General features: G+C 34.8%; 1 protein-coding gene across 9 annotated transcripts in view; it reads right to left on the reverse strand.

The window, feature by feature from the left end:
* The window catches only part of LOC135224681 (cAMP-regulated phosphoprotein 21-like), a 309,729-nt gene that overhangs the window by 58,217 nt on the left and 227,589 nt on the right, over window positions 1–23,923 (reverse strand). For 8 of the 9 annotated variants that reach the window (XM_064263935.1, XM_064263929.1, XM_064263932.1 and 5 more), the window contains 6 exons: window positions 18,956–19,059; window positions 16,703–17,065; window positions 10,767–11,016; window positions 10,322–10,460; window positions 8,042–8,297; window positions 3,423–3,524 (listed from right to left, as the gene is read on the reverse strand). In XM_064263935.1, coding sequence (XP_064120005.1) covers window positions 3,423–3,524; window positions 8,042–8,297; window positions 10,322–10,460; window positions 10,767–11,016; window positions 16,703–17,065; window positions 18,956–19,059 — 1,214 coding nt within the window. The remainder of the gene's footprint in view (window positions 1–3,422; window positions 3,525–8,041; window positions 8,298–10,321; window positions 10,461–10,766; window positions 11,017–16,702; window positions 17,066–18,955; window positions 19,060–23,923) is intronic. The other variant, XM_064263931.1, reaches the window with a different exon arrangement.

A 23,923-nucleotide genomic window follows, 5' to 3' on the forward strand; every position in this document is an offset into this window, starting at 1 on the left:
TAATAATACTAATCAAATACAAATGCTTCAGAGATGATCAGTCACATTTATGAAAACTATTTAAACAACGTTCAGCAGTGACATGGAAAGTTATGGTAATCTTAACTTAGCTAAACAGATGGCAATTATGAAATTTGTAAACCAATATAAAATCTATAAATAAAAATCTTTCTAATCTGTTAATGGAACATTATAGCATTTATTCTTACAACCTTATGAAAACAAACACACATCAGCAACTGTAACACCTTTTTTTACAGAAACCTAGTGTCATGACTCCTTAATTTATTATTATTATTATTATTATTATTATTATTATTATTATTATTATTATTATTATTATTATTATTATTATTATTATTATTATAATGACTGTTTCTACAGCATTCACTTTGTATAGAATCTTCTCTGTTCACCAAACAATCTTTTCATCAGTGCGTAGCTGGTATATATGAAGTTTCCTAACTCGTAAAGTTTTTCTGCTGTCTTAGGTTTGTTTTCACTGACATTTCGGCAATGCTCATGCATGTCAATTCAATCAATCCTTGTAACTCTCCCTGAAGATCATGGGAGTGTGTGTTGAAATGCCTGAGTAAATAAAACTAAGACAACAGAAAAGCTTTACACATCCCTAAGAAACTTAATATAACAGTAGTTTAACCAGACTACCAAGTTATAGTGCCCAACTCTCACAGGGCTAACATGGATGATTCACAGTTTAAAAATACTTGAAGTCATGAAATACAGGCAACACATTTTCTTAAATTACAAACCTGACAAAAATCTCAGCTACCTGGTCATTAAAACACTAATATCCTAAAGTAAAAGAATAGAAATACTGAATAAAGATGAACTTACAGAGGTCAAGGTGGCAATGGAATCTAAAATGCTTGAAAGCTACAAAAAATAGAAAAAATCATCAACAATGAAAATAAAGTTGCAAAAAATCAGAACATTTTAAAAGTCAAAAATCTCCACACAATAAACAACATACATATTTTATATATGCCTCTACTGTTTATGGTAGCTGAAAAGAAGTTGAATACTTTTGAACTGGAGTTTACGGTGGCTGGTAATTTTAGGAAGGAAAATCTGTATCTTCTGACATGTCTGATATTTTAACCTGGAATCAGGGATACCATCTATATCAATTTTAGTCCTGCTACTTATTCAATTTTCCAGTCCTCTCAGTTTTTCTTTTAAATTTCAACAATTACAAATTCCTACACCTTCAAATTTATCTAATCTCTTTGTCACAAAATTTTCACAGGCACTTCAATTCATAGTTTCAAGTATGTGATCAGCCAGTATTAGTGTGCACAAGCAGCCTATAGTTCCAAGTAACTGAACAGTTTATTCTGTTATTCCCCAGACTTAAATTTTTGAGCTTGGTAGATTGCCCCCTTTTCACCGTATATTTATATAATTCATTCGTTTTCATAGTCGTTTTTGGATTATTTCACTTCTGTGATGTATTTTACTTGATATAATGGTTTTCAAGGGAGATTGCTCTGCTAGTGAGAGGGTGTTTCACTCCTAAGTATTTGGTATTTAGTACTTTGATAAGGATAAAATTGCACTTATCTTTCCTTCACTGTCTATTTTTGGTAGCTTTTGGTATTGGTAACTGTGACTACAGATAACAACAATTGGTGGCCTAATTAGATTTTTCTGAGATACAGGGGCAATGTTTGTTCACCTTACATACCCTACTATACCTATGTTGATGTGCTCTTCTTGGCTTTGGTATCCTTAGCCTTGGTTGTTCCATCCCAATCCCAATGACTTCTTGCTTTTCACTGACCAAACAAACAACAGGTGAGAGAGGGATTTACCTTGAACCATTGGGGCTGACCACTGGCGTGCAAGATTACTGGCTGACTACCATTTTCTTTTCCTACTTCCTTAGGGATTAAGGTGAGTTAAAATCCTTTTTGGCAAACTAAAAGAGCTAATCATAAGTACAAGGTTTGTAGAAAACAAAGTTGTTTTCTTTATATTAAAGCTGCTAAATATAACTACATATTCAAGTAGAAGCACAAAGTTGCTTAGTTTGTTGCAGATTAGGCATTTTTATACAACAGGGTCCAACAAACAAAAATACAGATCTTCATACTTGAGCATTCTGAGTAAAACTATAACTTTCTCAAAATTCCTCATAAAATTCCTTCTCAAATTTTTAAATGCTATCATAACACTACTACATTAAATACATGTACAGAAACTTAAGAGAGACACAAATGACCACCAAATTTGCAACAATTCCTACAAGCATGAGAGTGAAGTTGCACAGAGAGCAAAATTACAAATGTTAGGCAAGAATCCTTGAGACATTAAATATAAATACAGTAACACAGTAACATCTTGCAGAATGATGCTTATTAAAGTTATCAGTCCTGGCTACATGGGAGGCAAATACAATTACATGCTGTGCCCTATGATCACAGATGTTAATAAGAACATACCCCAAAGGGAAAACCAACTTATGACAGTATTGATCATTCTGCTAGAAAGAGCTATTGTCAGGTTTTTGCCTAGCTCAATTACCTATTACACAACTATAAAAACTACACTGTCTTAATTACTGGGATATAACTTAATTCACTAAGTAACAAAGCTGTGCACATGACATGCAACTGTAACACAAAACCTCTGCATATCAGACTTGCTGGAAGTGTTGATAACACAAATAGTGCAGACAGGAACAGAAACAGCACAAAGATCATTATTTGTATAGTATCCTCTTCACATGTGTAGAGGGCAAATTTATAATAATTCAGGCACTTACAGATAGATTATAGCTATCATTCAAAATACTCAGACCAATGACAGGAGGTAAGCTTATCACTATGCTTAAAAAGGAGGTTTGAGAAAATGAGGTAAGAATACTAAATCAAATGTGTCCAGAAACAAAAGCCTTCTTAACATTTAGATCAAAATCTGTACATATAAGAGAATTCAATTGGTTTTGAGGAAACCTTCACTAAAAAAATCAAACCTCATTTTCATGAAGGAAATCTTATATGCAACGAAGTCTACTGTTCCCAGCATGTCAATCAAAGTAAGCACCAGAGATAAAAGATGAGAAATACAGTAATCTGAAACCTGAGGCACATGTTTTAGTTCATAACCACAGAAACAAGTCATGGACCTGAAAACAATGAAATCCAATATCATATACATATACAATCAATTCTGTAATTACTATATGTATTGCCTTATTCATAATTCAGTAAAATCTAAAAAATGTATGTCTCTACTGACAAATCTCTGGCTGAAACATACAGAGGATCATCTAGCATTAGTTATACTGCCCTTGAAACCTCAGAGAGGCATTTAAAATCAAATATTTGCTGGTAAACTGTACAGACCTTTACAGATTGCTAACAAGAGTTCCTTCATAATCAGTATAAGTTTCTTACCTCCTGACTGAATATTCGCTTCCTTACTTTTTCATATTCCTCTTCTCGCTCCTCGAAGCTCTTGCTCCTCCTTGATTCTGAGCTGTATTGTCTATCTAAGGACTAAAACAGAAAGAATGCTGTATAAGAAAGTTACAGTCCATACAAATATGATAATCATGATCTGAAATTATAAAACTTATGTCAGCATTCCCTAACACACAGATCTACATTTAATATGAAGCTTAATTTAACCAGTATGTATCTTCATGGAAAGATTGGAAAAGAAAGGCAACTTTCACCAGCAGTTGTGCTCTCTGACAACCATGCTAGCAAAATTACTGAGTTATTAGTTCTCACAACCAGTGGGACAAAGGAAACACCATATAAAACCACAATAATTGATTTTAACATTTTAGGTGAGTATTACAATGAAACTCATATTGTATTCAAAAGCTTGAATATTGAAGTGCACTGTTTCAGATGCTAGAGAAACCACTGAAGTATAGAAGATTCCACCCTATAGATGACCAGTCAAAATAACAAAAGCTAAATAACTTTCAATAAACAACCATCAGAAAGACACAAATGAGAAAAGGCAGAAGGTTGGGTTAAGGCCAAACATTTGTACCACTAAAATGAGATACCTACAGAATCACCTCTACAAATACTAGTAGTAGATATAACTAAAGTGTGACTCAAAGATTACTAATTGAACAAAGACTATAAAAAATTTACTGGGACAATGGATCAAGGGGACATGTTTACCATACTGACCAAGCTCCTTTTAAAAGATACAGTGCAATATATGTAGGCATTTTGAGAGGAGAACTGGTCCATGTATCATATGCACAACACCTAGACTGAAGCTGAAACCATTTTGTTTTCAACCCAGCTTGATCAAGACATCAGATAGGCCATTCTAAGCTGAACAGAGATGTACCCCTTCTACGGTGACCCTCCACAAGATTCATGGTGGTCCTTACAATGGACAACACTGACAAAATAAGCTAAATAGCAGCATTCATTCATGAAAGCCCCACACATTCACCTTCCAACTGAATTAGTGGTAGTGAAACATTTGAAGAAATAACAACCAGTATAAAGCCACCTTGCTAGATCAACTTATGTCACTAATTGGTAAATTGCCTTTAAAAGACAAAAACCTTGACTTGGTTAGAGGTCTCTGGATACAGGATTCTTATCAATCTGGGCCATGACAAGACTAAAAGACAAAGCATATACATACTCCAAAACTGTTCACAAAATAAACCTTTCTAACTACTTTCTCCACTTGTCGATCTATGACTTCCATGAAGATGTGAACGGGTGACCAGGTTCTCCAACATAACAACCGAGACCTTTCAAAGTTGGTTTCTAACTTAATGATCTTGCAACCAATACAAAGAATAACCTGTTCAGATTAAACATAAAAAAATGAGGAGTACAATAAAAAAGCCTAAAGCACACTTACTGGAACACAAAACATATAAGCACAGCAAATATAGGGAATACAACAAACACAAAAGGAAAATTGGGGATGGATAGAAACGCCAAGCCAAATATTGTATTTCCATTCAGAAGACAAATACATACTAAAACATGAGCACAGATGAAAACTTGTTATAACCTATGATTCCATTCAAATTCCATAGACAGCTGTGCAATGTCTCAACACAAATCTTTGGCTTATAGTTACTACATTCAGTCAGGTCACCTTTCTTCGGTAACTGTGGTAGACTTCAATTTGCAATCATCAGGCTTTGTTTTTGTATTCTACAAAATAGCAATGCACAGAACAAATAAAGTTTGATCATAAGGCAAAATTATGCCTAAATACTCACAAGTAGCTGGAAAGACACTACCTGTAATTACTTATCAATTAATTTCTTAATGAAAAATAGTTTAAGGGAGAATATCAGGTACTGATGAAAGGAATTTTAAGGAATGAATCACATGATGCTTACAGTCATGCAAGACAAATATAATGAGTTGAATAGTTTCTTCCAACATATGGATTACAAGTGAGCATCATAAAGCTAGTTTTAGCTTTTGACTCTTCTGCAAACAGGACTTCAAAATTCACTTTCAGGATCACTTACACCATGAATGAGATCTCTATATGAGTTATGAGTTTACTATGAACAAATGTAAACCCTATTATTGAGGTATCATACAAAAGATGTGAAACTTGATATGCACAGAAGAATACTGAAACTGGTTATAAACCATGTCTACAAAATTAGAAAATGCATTTGCTTATACTCAGTCAAAGAATGAAATAGGGGGGCAATATGCAATATTTATTAATAAATTTATTCTAATACTGGTTAGAGCAAAGGTGATATAGATAAGCACGAATGGCAAAGACACTATACCATAAACTACTGTACTGTATGCCGATCTTGTAAAAAAAAATATCAGATATATGTACTTCTATGACCAAAAAAAATGACAAGCATCACTATATTACCATACACTAAACATAAAAATTAGTTTAATTAGATACCAACAATCATTAAATGAAAGAGAAAGAGTGGAAGCCAATTTAAGTACAATTGATAATTAAAGTACAACAGACTCTACGGATACAGTTGTGAGAAATTGGGAGTGTAGTGACAAGAGGAAAAATAAGTCACATATGTATAACCTGAATCTTATGGCAGTTCACCTTAATTATTAAATTGGAATGCAAACAAAAATGACTAGAATAGAGTAGCCGACAAGTATGGGAGCTCTGCAATTCTAATTTTGAATGGAATGTCCAGTAATACATGTTTATACTGCATGTCAATACTCTAAACCAATCTCACCCTCAATGACTGCAGTTACAGATCAATATGGAAATCTAACATCAAGTCTAAAAGTTATACATATTTACCTTTTATCTTATTCATTGAGAATTCTTATTTCCTTAACATTCTTTAAATAAAAGTTAATTAGTTTTGTAGCTAAGCTTTATGTAAGTGTAAACAATTTTCCTGAATTTTGTCTTTTATCTTATCTTCTCTACTCATCAGGCTTTGTTTTTGTATTCTACAAAATAGCAATGCACAGAACAAATAAAGTTTGATCATAAGGCAAAATTATGCCTAAATACTCACAAGTAGCTGGAAAGACACTACCTGTAATTACTTATCAATTAATTTCTTAATGAAAAATAGTTTAAGGGAGAATATCAGGTACTGATGAAAGGAATTTTAAGGAATGAATCACATGATGCTTACAGTCATGCAAGACAAATATAATGAGTTGAATAGTTTCTTCCAACATATGGATTACAAGTGAGCATCATAAAGCTAGTTTTAGCTTTTGACTCTTCTGCAAACAGGACTTCAAAATTCACTTTCAGGATCACTTACACCATGAATGAGATCTCTATATGAGTTATGAGTTTACTATGAACAAATGTAAACCCTATTATTGAGGTATCATACAAAAGATGTGAAACTTGATATGCACAGAAGAATACTGAAACTGGTTATAAACCATGTCTACAAAATTAGAAAATGCATTTGCTTATACTCAGTCAAAGAATGAAATAGGGGGGCACTATGCAATATTTATTAATAAATTTATTCTAATACTGGTTAGAGCAAAGGTGATATAGATAAGCACGAATGGCAAAGACACTATACCATAAACTACTGTACTGTATGCCGATCTTGTAAAAAAAAATATCAGATATATGTACTTCTATGACCAAAAAAAATGACAAGCATCACTATATTACCATACACTAAACATAAAAATTAGTTTAATTAGATACCAACAATCATTAAATGAAAGAGAAAGAGTGGAAGCCAATTTAAGTACAATTGATAATTAAAGTACAACAGACTCTACGGATACAGTTGTGAAGAAATTGGGAGTGTAGTGACAAGAGGAAAAATAAGTCACATATGTATAACCTGAATCTTATGGCAGTTCACCTTAATTATTAAATTGGAATGCAAACAAAAATGACTAGAATAGAGTAGCCGACAAGTATGGGAGCTCTGCAATTCTAATTTTGAATGGAATGTCCAGTAATACATGTTTATACTGCATGTCAATACTCTAAACCAATCTCACCCTCAATGACTGCAGTTACAGATCAATATGGAAATCTAACATCAAGTCTAAAAGTTATACATATTTACCTTTTATCTTATTCATTGAGAATTCTTATTTCCTTAACATTCTTTAAATAAAAGTTAATTAGTTTTGTAGCTAAGCTTTATGTAAGTGTAAACAATTTTCCTGAATTTTGTCTTTTATCTTATCTTCTCTACTCAATATCTATACTAGTATTAATATTTGCATCCAGATACTCCAGATTTCATGGAAATTTCATGCTGTACTCTACTGTTAAAATGTTTTCTGCGTCTTATTGCTAAAAGTTCTTGTACACATTTAAATCTGATATAAGAACTCAATCATGTTAGATTATTTTTAATGAAATTTAAGAAATTCATGAACAGTAGCCTTCTATGGGATACATAGCTTTAAACTGCTCTTATAACACTGCATTAAGAAACTTTATGGTCAACAATACTGTAAAATACTAACAGCTGTCTAAGAGGTACTATTCATCTAATCATGAAATAAAATGTAAAAAAATTCACATATAAAAAATGTAAGATCTAGTAAACTGTTACCTTGTAATTTGAACCATCATCAAAAGATGAAGAATCTCTCTTTAGGATGGATCGCTTGGGTTCGTCAGGCACTAGAAGATCATCACGGCAGTGTTCTCGAAAACGCGTTTCAGGAAGGCGGGTGTTCCGAGTCTTATTAACTATAACAGCAGTGCCTTGTTGATCTACATTATGCTCCAGGCCAAAAAAAGCTGCACAACGATGGACAAGCATTCGTTGATAGGACGACATTGGAGGAAACTTATGATGTGTACGTCTGATAAGGAAACAAATTAATAAAAATTAGAGCCATTAAATTTTACAACCACTGAAAAATGCATAAATAATAATCAGCTCCAATAACACAAATAGGTAGTCAATCTGTTTTCATACAGATTGACTACCTATTGTGTTGTTTGTTTGTTTGCATGGTGTTTTTACATTGCATGGAACCAGTGGTTATTCAGCAATGGGACCAACGGCTTTACGTGACTTAAGAGTGAACTTCTATCACCAGAAATACATATCTCTAGCCCCTCAATGGAATATCCGAGAATCAAACTCGTGGCCATTGAGGTGGCAGGCCAAGACCGTGTTGATCACACACTGAGTTGTTCCAAGTCAGTAACAACTGCCAACATATTGCACAAATCACCGTGTCCCTTGTCAACATTTGGGATGGCATTTTGCACAGTGTCTCCCAAACAAGGAGATATTTTGTCAAGAGTTCATTTAAAAAAAAATTTTTTTTTGCCAATATTTCCAGATTTGATATTGATTTTCTCCTACCTTTGACAGCATTCTAATGTTGAAGCAAATATCACACAAAATTTTAACCCCATAACCTTCCATTTCCCAGGTGCCACTAACGAGTACTGTATTCTATACTCTGTCGGTTTGCCTTTTGGCATTGATTAGAATACCTTGGAAATGTATGAAATATCAAGAATTTCATACTTTGACGACCAATTTTCAGCACTGTATATATTGCCTAAGCATTCATAGAATGCTGGTTTTCACACATTGCTTGTAACATGAATACTACATAATAAAAATGAAACATATATTATGAGTAATAAAAATGAAAAACATATTATACATAATAAAAATGAACATAATCCGTAAGCTAGAAGCCCCTCTAATGACAAAAAAGTCATGAAGGTAACCCTCAATATGCTCAAAAAAAGACCCTTCACCAGCACTTAAGTAGTCAAGAAGGCAGAGGGATGTAAAGAAAGAAAAATGAAGCACAATACTACAACAAGATAAATGAAAAGGAAAATGAAGCCATGACCAAAACAAAGGAAGGTATCAGATGAAAAAGACCAAAGTAAAACATCCATCAGGTTTCATGAAAGCTTCTTAATGAAGGGTAGTTGAGAAGTGCAGGGTCTTAGCCTACTTGAGGGGGCTCTCTGAACCACTTTTTTTTTTAATAAGAATGCAGTTATCTTCTTCAAATAAGAGTAAGGTTAAGTTCAGTAAAGGTTTGTATATTAAGACAAACTAACTGCCTTTCCAATTATGTTTTGGGTATTTTCTTCCCCTTATATCTATATACTACAACATTTATTAAATTGTGTAATACATATTACACAACAGAGCACTGTATGAAGTTTAAAAATCTAGGCTTTAAATTTGATATTTGAATTTTATGAGGTAATTATTACAAATCTGTATTATATAAATTTCATTAGAAGTTTACTATACATAGTAATAACACTAATGCATTAAATAATCAAGGCTAATGAATAAACTTTGAAATATCAGCTTCCAATATTATAAGTTACATATTTTATTATAAAGGTTTTTCGCTAAGTTGTCTTTGCAGAAGTGATCCACTTTACTAAATCACTTAAACTCATACACTTCAATTTATAAGTGTAAAGTAGTTTTGCTTACACTAAAAATTATGTGGAGTGATTGTTAGCCATACTAGCATATTGTGAATGTTCAAGTGAGAGCTATACTAAAGTTCAGCTACTTATCACTTACACTGAAGGGCCAACATCCCATGCATCTGAATAATTGAGGGGTTACTATAATAAACATACTAATAAGTGGTATCAAGAAACAGGGTCTACCTCTGTCCTTGCAGAATCTAGAAAGGTGACTCACATGGCCTGGTTACATTACTTTGCAGTTCTAATAATAATAATCTCCATTACAAGAGTTAATAATAATGATCTTTATCAAAGAAGCAAATGAAAATTATCTTCATCATAGATTTAAATTAAATAAAATACTCTTTACAAATGGGCTTAAGAATGATCATCACAGATCTTTCTCTTTTCTACTTACTTACTATCCTTTACGAGGCTGACAAGTTCGTGCTCGATCTTCAACAGCATCATGCGATCTTTTTGGTTTTTATGAAGAGTTTGGATGATGAATTGTTGTAAATCTACACCACTACTATCCGTATATTCCATCGATGAATCTGAAATGATCCAGTCAGAAAATTATATTTTTAAAAAATATATCTTTACAGTAATCTTTCACTAAACAAATAACAATTAAAATATGATGAAAATTTTCACAGGAAACAATGTCAAAAAATATGCTTTCTGTGAAATAAAACAATATATATATAAATGATAAATATCTAACATACTTCAATTCAGAGCCAAGTAAAAATAATCTGCATAACATCAATAAAAAAAAGAATGAAAATGTTTTACATGAAACTTTATTATGGTGCAATTGAGCCAAACAATTCTCAGGATGGTGTCATTTGAATTAGTACCTCTAGAAAGACATGGAGATGACCCTTCAAATGAACTCTGGGATGATCCCTGATGTTTAAGCCGCCGTCTCCCACCACCACCACTGCCCCCACCTGATGACACTGTTAAAGTATTACCACTACTGCCACTTCCTGAATGAGAACTAGCATGAGCAGGGGGTGGCACAGGTTCCAGCTGCTCTGGAGGTGGGGAAGTATCTTCTCTCATTGCATGGCTTCTTTGTAATAACCTCAACTTTCCTCCATGGTGCTGGAAGTAGAGTACATACGATCAATCTTTACACATTACAGCAGAGAAAATGGATAGTGAATTAACATGGCTTATTCACATGCAGCCTGCTACCTAACAGCATCATTTTCCTACTTAAATAATCTTGAATTACAGAACCAACAGAATACCCAGTAAAGCCCCTATATAAATAGAGTGCAGTGCCACCATTTTTCTTCAAGGGACATAATTTTCACAGGAGTTACTGTAAAATAGTAAGACCATTTACCTAAGATTTTGTCACTACATCATTCCTCATGATAGTAATGATGGCTTATATCTAAGCCATTAACACCATCTTTAAATGGCAAATACAATCCATGAAATCCTTGTACAGTTCAGTGACAAAAAGACAAAGCTAACCAAATGGGAAATTAGTTTCAAATATTGGTGGCACCAATCATACAAAAAAAGAATCATAAGAAAATGGTGGATACATGTATGTTACTTGTTGGAAAACCACCATCTATAACAAACTGTGAAAAAACTAATAAAAGTCAATTAAAGATGGTAAAGAATTTAATTAAATTAGATTTTTTGACTAAAATCAGAAAGCATTCCTTCACGAAGACATCGCTTAATGGAGGTGAAGTGACCACTGAGAAAACATTGTTATATAATGTAAAAGGTAATTGGTCTACATTTTGTTCAGTTGCACACATTCATAAAAAAAAATAGAAAGTAAACTGTGAATTGAGGAACTATAAAGAACAACTCCACCTCCAAAAGCACTACCTAAGAAGGTGAGAAATTCACAATAGTATGGTGACTCAAGGTGCGGCAGCGGCTAGTGGTGTTCACCCTGTAGAGGGTTATGATGAAAAGTGGAAAACTGAACATGCTTACAATGGCAGTCTAGAGACAATATAGTGCAATAGTAACAGTTGAATAATAAACATAAACCTGAGTCCCAAAACAGAGTTTTCTTTTTCTTTCTGTTTTTTTTAGGTCATTTAGTGTCAGTAAGCCTGTGGGGGAAAACCATATTTGATCCCGATAAGTATCCTGAGTAATTTTCTCAAGAATAGTATTTTAGATCTAAAATAATGTTATTTACAAATGTGACTTCTTACATAAAAGAACTACCCAAGAGCACCAAAGAATAGTAGTTAACCCAACCTCAGAGAACTACACTCTGAACCAAGCACTGTGACTAGAATATCACAATCCCTACAGGAAAGATGACCAAACTCAGCTACAACTGAAGGAGACAATGGAATGTATAGAAAAGGGAATCTAATAAAATAAAACAATATGGATGGCTGATTCCTTTTCATGAATCAGCAACACACCGTGGCTGCATATAAACAACAATATTCTACCTAACAGGAATCTACCACAGGTTGGAAAAATAGGCTATCCTCAATTACCTGAACTATTGGTGGGGGTAATAGCAGTGAATGCTCAATGAAACTGAGTTAATGCTGAAGACGTAAATTTAATCTACTGCCGCATTTGCTATGTACTTACTAATTACCTGTATCATTACGTTCCAAATGTGAGAGTTCTTAGTGTACTGTGTCACTTACTAGAGAACATGATACTTTTGTCAATCTTGTCAACCATGTTACAATGTGAGAGATTCCTAGTTGGAGATATGGATATACATTTGTACAATGTAGTTCTTAATAATGATTAAATTATTAAACGCTTATTTTTTAATTAAGGTGAAGTCCACAGCATATCTCACTGTGCAGAACAACTAGTCTATTTTAGATAGTATCTTTGTTATTTTATTAATGATGCCATTAACAATATTGCTAATAAAATTTGAAGAGTATCAAAGGTGCCACAACCTTAACTTACTAAACACCAGACGTGATCAGAAGTGAGTACTTTGAAAAAGATGAAGTATATTTCTTCAAATATCAAAGTCTGAGAGTGGTAACCCTTCTGTGTTAAATTAAAACCCATCCATACCTCACACTTGAGTGATTTTCAGTCACCTGACTCCCTATACAGGAAGATGAAAAGGAATTTCTCTATATGATCATCAAATTCTTGATAGGAATAATAAAAATGAGAAAAAAAGTCATAAATAAAAAAAAGTGCTTAAATTTGTGGCTTTTTAAGTAAATTCTTTGTCATTTTTTCCCATTTTTTTTTCAAAATTACTCGGACAAGAGGGTTACATAGATACTGAATAGATACACAATTCAGATGCTAAAACAACCTAAACCCCTTCAAAATTAAGTTAATTTCAAATTATTTTTCTTTTATATTTGTCACATCTGAAGAAAAACATTAATATATCTCCTCATTTCATGCACATTTTCTGTAGCAATCTATAACAAGAAAAGAGGAACAATTTAACAAGAAAAACAAAATAAAAATCTATAATACTGCATTGTATACAAAAATAAAGCTGAAAGAGCTCTTCAAAATTCTCACACAAATCATGTTACCATTTGCAGTAGAACCATGGTTTATATGAATCAAATATTTAACAATTAAATTGTAACTAAACACTTATGAGAACCACTCAAGTGGAAGTGACACGTATGTAGATAAAAAAAAAATCACAGTAAAAGAGTGAATGTACAGTAAGTCCGGTCATGATGTTCAAGTAACAGTGCTTGGCGATTTGCTCAATTATATACTAACACAATTATGCATTTGACTTCAGGAATACTAATCCTCAGAAATTTAATCAATAGATACATAACTGAACCAAGTCTACTTCCCCTCATGAAATGAATGAACAAGTGCCAAAAATATTGAAATCTTAAAAACTGTAAGACCATATGATAAAGCTGGTGTAATAAACAGTTAGCTAGAAACTGAACTATTTAATAAAATAATTGGTGCAGTGACAGACCACCTACGTACAGCAGTATATGATTTCCTAGTTGCCTGCTGGAGAGCGTGAAAATAAAAACTTTTACTTTCATTCTTCAACCTTTCTTCCCTTCCACACTACAACTCTGTTCAATTCTAAGTAACCCAGAGACCACCAAATTTGAAATAACCTTCAAAACACTAACTGTACACTTATTGTAGTGACTTTATTGTCACCAAATAGCTTATAACAACAGCATTATCCTCAATTTAAAAATACAATAATATATACTGATATGTGCATCATACATAATACATTAATGACAATGAAACCTGTGACATATGGGAGGTAGGTGAAGTACGTACTGACTAAGACAAACATCACATTACGTAATCCCTGCTTAATATGAGAAAAAGAGGATGAAAAATAAAGGTCCGAATAAAACTGAAAACGTTCCAGACACTTATCAACACCTACACACATTTGAAGTACGTATACTGTATAAAACTAACATGATTTCTGTAAAGAAATAATCTTACACTCCAGCCTTGAATCTGATCTGAAAACTATCAATTAGTTAAAAAATAATTATGAAGTTACTTAGCATTGTAACAACAGGACACCTTTGGTGTTTTGGAAGACAAAAATGCACAAAAAGTATTAGGGGTTGCAAGAAATCTTAACTTATTACAAGAGACCAATTTTCAAAAGGGCTACTTTTACATAAAATATAATCTTATAAGAACATGCATAAATATCCTGAGAGAGAGAGAGAGAGAGAGAGAGAGAGAGAGAGAGAGAGAGAGAGAGAGAGAGAGAGAGAGAGAGAGAGAGAGAATGTCTAATTCCACTTATTTTCTTATTCAGGAATAACTAAGGCTGTATAATATATCATTTCTCATAACGTGTACCACTGGAAACAATTATATGTACTTCCTATCATATCAGGTGAAACATTAAATTACCTTTCCATATTGTTGTACAAGGGCAATTGGTTGTGGTTCTTTTTTATCTTTTCAAACTTCTCAAGTTACTCCACTTGACTTGAGTCATCTGTCACCACACCTGATTTCCTCTTCTTCTTCTTCTTCTTCCCAGCTTACCCATTTTTATATGGGGTCGCCGTTTCGGATGAGCCGTTTCCATCTATTTCTATCTTGCGCTTCTGCCTCATCAATTCCCTTCTCTTGTAAATCTCCTCTCACACAGTCCTTCCATCTCTTTCTTGGTCTCCCTCTCTTTCTTCTTCTTGCACCTCCACTCCATAGTATGTCTCCCAGCGTGGTCCTCATCTCTCCTCAACAGGTGTCCATACCATCTCAGCCTCCCCTCCTGCACTTTCTTTGATACTTCCACCACCTTAGTTGACCCCCTTATGTAGTCATTTCTGATCCTATCCACTCTTGTTACCCCAGACATCCACCTAAGCATTCTCATTTCTGCCACATCCATCTTCTTCTGCTCTGCTTTTCTCATGCTTGCTGTTTTCCGTACCATACAGCATTGCTGTTCTTACCACCGTCTTGTGAAATTTCCTTTTAACCTAAGCGGCCTCTTTTTGTCACAAAGAACTCCCGAGGCCGCTCTCCAGTTGTTCCAGCCTGCCTGTACCCGATGTTTTACTTCTTCTTCCATACTTCCTCCAGCGTTAACAAAAAGATCCAAATACTAAACTTATCACTCTCCTTATTTGCTCTCCACCAAGCTGAATACTTTCTCTATCATCCCCCTCAGTGGTGGTACACATATATTCTGTCTTTGGAATCTACTTATTCCTCATTCCATCTGTCCTCCCCAGTACTTGTCTCCATCTTTCCAATTTCACTTCCAGATCTTCCCTGCTCTCTGCACACAGAACAATATCATCCGCATACAATATGTTCCATGGTACTGTCCTCCCTTACTTCCTCTATTATAACATCCTCACTATGTTAAAGATAAATGGGCTCAGAGCCGACCCCTGGTGTAAGTACCCTACTCTCACCTCAAAACCTTCTGTCTCCCCAACACTGCTCCTCACTCTGGTAAATACATTCCGGTACATCTCTTGTATCAATCGCACATACTTCTCTGGCACCATCTTCTCCTCAGGCTCCTCCATACCTCTTGTCTCGGGACTCTGTCATAAGCCTTTTCAAGGTCAATGAATACAATAACCAAAATTCATTACAGTCCCTAGTAATAGGCGGAGATTCTGTTTTGATGGCTTGATGAAAAGCGAAAATTGCTGATAACCAAACATCTGCAATTTTTTACGCTCAATGGTGCCGATAAATAGGCGCCGATAACCGGTTAATGGACCTTTGTTGGGTATGTATTGGTGCCAACACTCTATTATCAGTGCCAATAACTGGAAATTGGGGCATGTCTGCACTTTTTAGCGCTAGACAAGCCCCATAAAACCGGATCGCCGATAACTAGGGAATGTCTATTGTACTTTCTATTTTCTCCATTTGTATGATAACATTTCCTTATACACATTTATTTTAGTGCTAACAACTTTTATTGTTGTGATGCCAGGGTGATAAAAACCAATCAGTATATCTTTGTTCTCTATCCTGATTAAATTTTGATTATTTAGGGTGGACATATAAAGTCAGAGAAAATTAGTTACTTTTTAAGAAATTTATTATTTGCATGTACAGTGTATTTGATGTATCTGTAATAATTAACAGTAACAAAAATAAGAGAGAGAGAGAGAGAGAGAGAGAGAGAGAGAGAGAGAGAGAGAGAGAGAGAGAGAGAGAGAGAGAGAGAGAGAGAGAGAGAGAGAGAGAGAGCATTATAAAAGTATAAAAGGAGAATTGGAAATATATTTCAAGGGATTGTATTATAACAAAATACATACCATACAGCATGCCATCTGCCTTATGAAGTAAAATCACTTACCCTATGTCTTGCTGAAGTAACGAGAGGAACATCTTTATCGGAGTCTGATGACCGTTGTTGATGCAACTCCAAAGATTTGGAGCGCCCACCGAGCCCTCCGTGGTTTGACACCGAGTGACTTGAAACATGATTAGAATTACTATGGCTGGATTGACTACCAAGACCTCCGCCACCTCCCCCGGGACCTGGACCATGCGGTGGGCTATTGTGATGATGGGAAAAATTGGTAGAAGGTGGTGGAGACACTCCACCTGCCCCTGGTGGAGTGGCTGGAGGTGTGTGAGCAAGTGTGGGTGGTGAATCTGGCAATCCATCTCCACCATCAACTACACCCTCATCACACTCATCATCCAAAAGAGATATCTGAGGGAAAAGAGAACATGAAGAGATGGAATCAGGCTTCAATATCAATCTGAGAAAAGTCTAAATAAATATGAATGAAATGATACACAATAAATAGTCCAGTGCAGTAATCAAAAGTCTCAGTGAGAGCTATTTCACCATTTCCCATTACGTACGAAAACAAAACCAACAAGCCTAAGGATTCCTTAAGAGTCATTTTAACAGAACACTGCAGTAAAATACTGTACCCATATGAAATTTTATAATATATAGTAAGCTATATATCCAAGTATGTGAGCTGATGTAAATTCTTGTCTTTCTTGGTTTGTAATAAATTAAGTATTATTATTTTAGCAATTTCTGAAATTAAACATTCACTTCCTAATTAATTTGTTTAAAATTTCAGGAAAAATGTATCCAATTAATATAAAAAAATTATGAGTTTAAGTACGAATAATGGATATATTTTGGCCACAATATAAAGGTCCATCCTTATGTTATCTTTATGATGCTTTATTTTGGCTTTAGTAAAATACTTGACTTCTCAAAAATAATATATGTATTTGAAGAGCAATTTCTCAAGGAACTCTGCTAACAATAACTTATGGACCTGTAAACCACTGAAATTCATTGGTACAATCTAATGTGAATAAGAATTTTATGTGCAGGGATGCACTCCCTGAGTAAAGTGACATGCAAATGCCTCAGAAGAATAAAAATTAAAGCTCCTCATTTGATACCTCACAGATTAGTTGACTTGTAGAGAGAGAAAAATAAAAGCATGATGTAAGAAAAAAAACCACAAATTGAAAGCTACATCAGCAGCAGAAAAAAGAATTCAATTCTAAAGAAGGCTCACTGCTGCTCCATATACTCTCAAAGTACCTTTTTATCTAATGCTTGTTAGATATTCTGAGTATGTCAAGTTACACCATTGCTGGTGACACGAGTGAAAATGTGGCCTACAGAGTTATGTTGTTTTGGAAGTCAACCTGACACAACTAGCAAGTGGGGTAGACCTGGAAACAACCTCCATACCAATGCTCTGCAAACAACCTCCATACCAATACTTTATGCTATGATAACCGGGAAGAATTTTTTTTATCTGAGGAGAGAAAAATGTCCTTTGTATTTGAAGGAAAATACAACTGAAAACCTGCGCATCTTCCTTCATCTTGCCTAACATGCATCTAGAAAATAAGGAATCTTATGGGACTCTAATTTAAGACTCCTTAATTTTTTTAGTTTTCAAAGTAAAATGTAGATTTTTTCCTTAATGTACCTCATGAAAAATGAAAAGTTCCAAAACAAAAACTTTATTTTACATCTCCAGCATTTTACATGTTTTCAAACTTAAGCTTGTACAGTATTTGAAAGAGGAAGGACAATGGAAAAACTAGGAATATTATGATTACAACAAGTTATATAAAATCCTGTTGCAACTAATATTACAACTAATACTCATTTTACATTCTCCAAACATGAACAGATCTTACAAAATTAGAAGAAAGACTCTTTTACAGTGTATTTTTTGTAACATTCTATAACACTGACAGTAGATATAATTGCATATTGATTGTTTAGAAACCTTCAAGCATTGGCCAGATGCAGCTCACTTCTAGAATCCTCGTTCATTGTGAATACGTATGTAAACAAAGCTGTGAAATACTAGTGCATGTTCTACATGTGCAAAATCAGACAGAGAATAATGGCCTTTATAACTGATAATTATTTTACTAAAAAACTGCAAAGTTCTTTTGAGTACAATATACTGTATGTTGCTGTAAAGAATTAACATAAAAGAATAAAAAAGCTAACAGGTTTACTAGTACATACATGATATAGAGTAAAATAAACACAATTCTCATGTTCAACACAAAATTTGTGTATAATAGATTCCCATTTACTTACCTGTTTGGAAAGCGTTGGATGGGACCGGAGAGGTCTAGCTGAGCGCTCCATACTGGGGCTGGCTGGGGCGCTCGTCGATCCGTTGTGCACCACTATGGACGGTACTGTAAGAGAAAATGAAGGAAATGATTGAAAGAATTCAATTGTCTGTCTAAAGAATTCAATTGTCTACCCAAAGAATTCAATTGTCTACCCAAACAGAAAAATTAAAATAGAATCAGTTCCAGTGCTGAATAACATTCTCTGGTACAGTACAATAATAAGCTTAAAATATTATTCAAAGTGCTGTTTGAAGCATGTTACCAAAATACTAAAAGCAGTACACAATACAACAATCCACAGCTTTTGCATAAATTGTTAAGTAGTGATCAGGTATAATCAATGGCACATGCTTAGCAACTCTGCTTACGTGTATGAATTTAAAAGGCTAGTATGATCCTCTCTGCTTAAAATTAATTTCAAGCTGAAAGAAAACCTTTCCTATCTATAGCTCTTTTGACCAACTAACCATGCACATACACAAAATCTGTTTATTTGCTTCATAACAAATTTATACCAAAGGCATTAAAAAAAGTTAATTATTTCAATAAGTTTGCAACATGCCAGGTTCTGATCAGTGTTGATACAGTATGGACTTGAGAGGAAGATTTTCCAAAACAAGCAAAGTTTATCTAAATAACAGTGGTAGTAGAAACAGTAAACCCACTTTAGAAATGGAATTTATCGTAACACAATGTCATTTCACTTTTAACAGTGCTCTTCTAATTTACTATCACTGTACCAGAGGCATAAGAAGTGAACTTAGCTCAGCTGTTTTTAATAAAACCTCTTTAGGGTGTCACCAGTTATGAGACGATATTACTTAAGTTCCCGAAGTTTGGTACATCTGCTAAAGAGCTGGGAAGGCAGATGTAGACGTGGCAGTGTATGTGCATGTTGAAGGTAATGGGATTGGGTGAGGGAGACGAAAAAGGACAAAGAAGAAAGACAAAGAAACATGGAATGAGAGGAGAATGGAATGGTCTTTAAGTAACCAGTGTGCTCAGTGTGTGCAAAGGTACTGTTTCAATAAATCTCTAAAGCAATGTACAACAGGTGAAAAGGTTAACCTTAGCAATGAGATACTGTTTTTACTATTTCTTGAGTCTCTCTTCAAAATTCACACAAAACTGCCACATTATGAGAACAACAAAACCAAATCACGCAGAGTTTGCTTGCTGCAAGTTGTCTCAGCAACTTTCCTTATATAAATCTCATAATTTGAAAGGAAGACAATGACTCATTTTCATTACAATTACAACAGTGATACCTCTCTTTATTTGGCATTAGCCTCATTGGCTAATCAAAACAAAATGAAAACATTCAAGCATGCCAGGAGCTTATATGAGAGCTAGAACATAACTGGCATCTCAACTTGGGGCCTCTCAACAGACGCTCTTGCTACAGTCTAGGGTCTTTGGCAGATCTTCTCCAATCTCAGATTTCAAGAAATTTTACAATTGTTTAATGAGTCATCGTCTGGTCTGCTTGACAATTATCCAAGGTGGGAGTCAACCCGAGTTTCAGGAATGTTTCTCTCTGTGATGTTTATTCCAATACTTAAGAACGACTCATGAAATATTAATTCATATTTTCTCTATCTCCTATCATCCTCAGTTATCCTTTTTTTTCTACGTTCATTCCTTCCGTTAGTTCTATTTTTCTCTTATACTTTTCCACATAACATGTGCTGTCACAAAATAAACACATTTGGTATTGGTAACAACTACGACACGCACAGCATAATCTCGATTCTGTGCTTGGTTAACTTAAAGCACGGGTAGCCAAAAAAAAAAGATAAAAGTGAATAAGGTGACCTAATTCAGCAGACTGACCCATTCTGCAATTATCAGCATTTCTTTCCTGATCTTTTACATACCAGAAAAAGTAATGTTTTCCAGCCCACTTCTCTTCTGAAACTGCTTCCTGGTTCATTTCTCAAGGAAAATGAGTATTTTCCCATTTCCAGTTGTTTTATTTCTTTTTCATTTTTCAATAGGTGATCTCTTCTTTCGCATGAACACTTTAATATTCTTTGCAAGCTTGAATTTCCAGTCGTAGTGAAGATCATACAAGAAGAGAGCAAATTTAAGTAAGAACTATAGACTCCTATTCTGCAAGAGTTGCGATGCTGACGAGAAAACACTAAAAGACAATTATAAAATATATAAAGAGGCAACTTATTTAGAAAACGCACAAGGGCCCCCAGCAGAGCAGTGCTGTGGAGTGCTGGACACAAAACCAAACAAATGAATAGGGTTCATCCTCTGAACAATGGTAACAATTTCTGGAAATTAACGACGCAGCGTCCTGCCCAAAGGAAAAATGTATGCCGGTATCAAAGCAGTGGAAAAAAAAAAAAAAAAAAAAAAAAAAAAAAAAAAAAAAAAAAAAAAAAAAACAACAAGGGAAACTCAAGAACTCGTCAAGATGGGATACTAGATGTTTTCACCTGAAACGGCGGCAATGACGCGAGATGGAAGAGAGGGGAGGGGAGAGGGGGAGGGGTTGGGGAGGGGGAGGGAAGGGGGGCGGAGGAAAACGTAGTTTAAAAAACAATTCGGAAAATGTTGTCACATCGCTGAATACTTATGCTAGCAATGCCTGTCTGCGCTAAAAATAAAATATACGACAAAGTGTTCTGGAATAAGGCTTTCAGGGCACGAATTTATATTATTCAGAGAAACAGCTTTGCCTTTGAGAAGCCCCTTTCGTAATTTCTATAAAATAAAAGATACCAAAATAGGTTGTTTTAAAACAACGCAAGGTACTGACCCATTACATTAAAGAACACACGGAAAACACGCTTCATTTCATTTTCCCCAAATTAAACTGGCACGCATGAAACGAATTCGTTAGACGAATGAATTTGACAAACTGTTAAAATCACCAAAGCGACCAATTCCAAATTAAGAGAATGTTTTTTTGTTTTGTTTTATACAATCGAGCAGTTTTTTTTTATCATAACGGAAGAGACACATATCTTAAGAAAAACAAGCTGAAAATCTTAGGAGGGAGAATGAACCAAAATACAATAAGTTATTCGTCATTTTTTTTTTTTTTTTTTTTTTGTAGCTGACATTTTCCCAGCCACTTCTTCCTGTTTTTCCTTTGGCTAGACTCTGACATTTGACGCTCAAAAGATCAGAGAATACCCCCAATATGAAATGGACTCGTGACATCTATGCCTCTTGAAAAGAGAACTCTGAAAGGCCAATGAGAAAATGACAGATTAAAAGAATATATATACGCCAGCACACGGCGCTTTCCTCAGAGATAAATGTGATTTCAATAGCCATGAATGGAACTGGAACAAAAAAAGTCTTTATCTCGTACTCGGGACGCCTGTTGACGTCTTAAAAGACTTGGTGTCTTGTGGTGGGACTCCCACTGCGTCATTTGAATTGTGGTGTCGTCGAGAAGGAAATGTCTACGTAATACATCAATAGAGAAGAAAGGACTTTACACGAAAAGTCTTATAAAAAAGGGGAAGGGAAAATGTACACACACACACACACACACACACGTGAGTGTGCTGTATATATATATATATATATATATATATATATATATATATATATATATATGCATAGTGTTTTCTGCCTTGTATATATATATATATATATATATATATATATATATATACAAGGCAGAAAACACTATGCACAAAATACAAACAACTGTACAAGTTTTCCTCTACCACTCAGGCAGTCTTCTAAAAGAAAAGAAGAAGGAGAAGAAGAAAAAGAAAAGAAGAAGAAGAAAAAGGAGAAGGAAGAAGAAGAAAAGAAAACGATGTCCAGAGGACAGGGGGAAAGAAGCAAAGAAGAGATAGATACCACAACGCCTTATAAACTGGCACGAAACGTCCACATAACCAGCGAAAAGTTCTAGCAAGAAAAGGTCAGCTTCAGAAAACGACAGCGACAAGGACGAGACAGGCCAGGTCATCATAACGGGACCTCTCGGGTCCTATAAAATGCTTTCACGACGAAGGACGGGGAATGAAGGGCGCGGAGAGGAATATGAGGAGGAGGAGGAGGCCTTTGCTGAAAACGGTAGGAGGGCGGGCGGCTGGTGCAACGTCAGGCGCCCACCATTATTTCCTGAAATGGCTGTTTTCGAAAGCAAGAGCATCGTAGTTGATCCCGCAATAAAGCAAGAGCCGTATAGCATCCCGCAGGGAAACTGTTTTGGTAGATCCATCATGGAAGGCATCATAAAACAAAGAACGGTTGAAAACAAATGCAGGCGACTTGCAAAAACGCGAGATAAGAGGAAACGGTGCGATAAAATTTGCTTGTAAGAATATTAGTGTGGTGACATCAAAGGGCAAAGGAAAACGCTTACCAGAAATAACATATCTGAGAGAGAGAGAGAGAGAGAGAGAGAGAGAGAGAGAGAGAGAGAGAGAGAGAGAATTTCTCACGATCTGTAGTCACTTAAGAAACAAACACCGCAATCCATTAAGTGGGCAAGAGAAAGAGAGAGAGACAGAGACAGAGAGAGAAGGGGGGTGGGGGAGGGGTGGGATAATTCTATAATTCAGAAGCGTTTAAAGGCGTAGTCACCATCTTCCACCTCTGCCCAACGACCGCCAATACCCGACGCTTAAGTGAATCTCACTGCTCCTCAGTCACTTACTGGCCTTAGCCGTCGAATTTTAATTTGACGTTTGCCCTTCCAGTATTTCTGTGATATAGCCACCGGTTAAATTTGGTATAGAATCTATGAAGTTTGCATCCAAGGTTTCATCCTTTGGCACAAGCCTTACTAGGTAATAAGAAAGTGTGCAGTGATGGAAAAAAATGAATAATATAGACGGGTTTCCCTTTATTCACGTCTACGCCAATGTTATCCTTTTTTTTCTTCGTTTATTCCTTCGTTAGTTTTATTTTTCTCTTATACTTTTCCACATCTATACCAATG

Source organism: Macrobrachium nipponense, chromosome 12, assembly GCF_015104395.2.
Source record: "Macrobrachium nipponense isolate FS-2020 chromosome 12, ASM1510439v2, whole genome shotgun sequence".
Lineage (NCBI taxonomy): Eukaryota > Metazoa > Arthropoda > Malacostraca > Decapoda > Palaemonidae > Macrobrachium > Macrobrachium nipponense.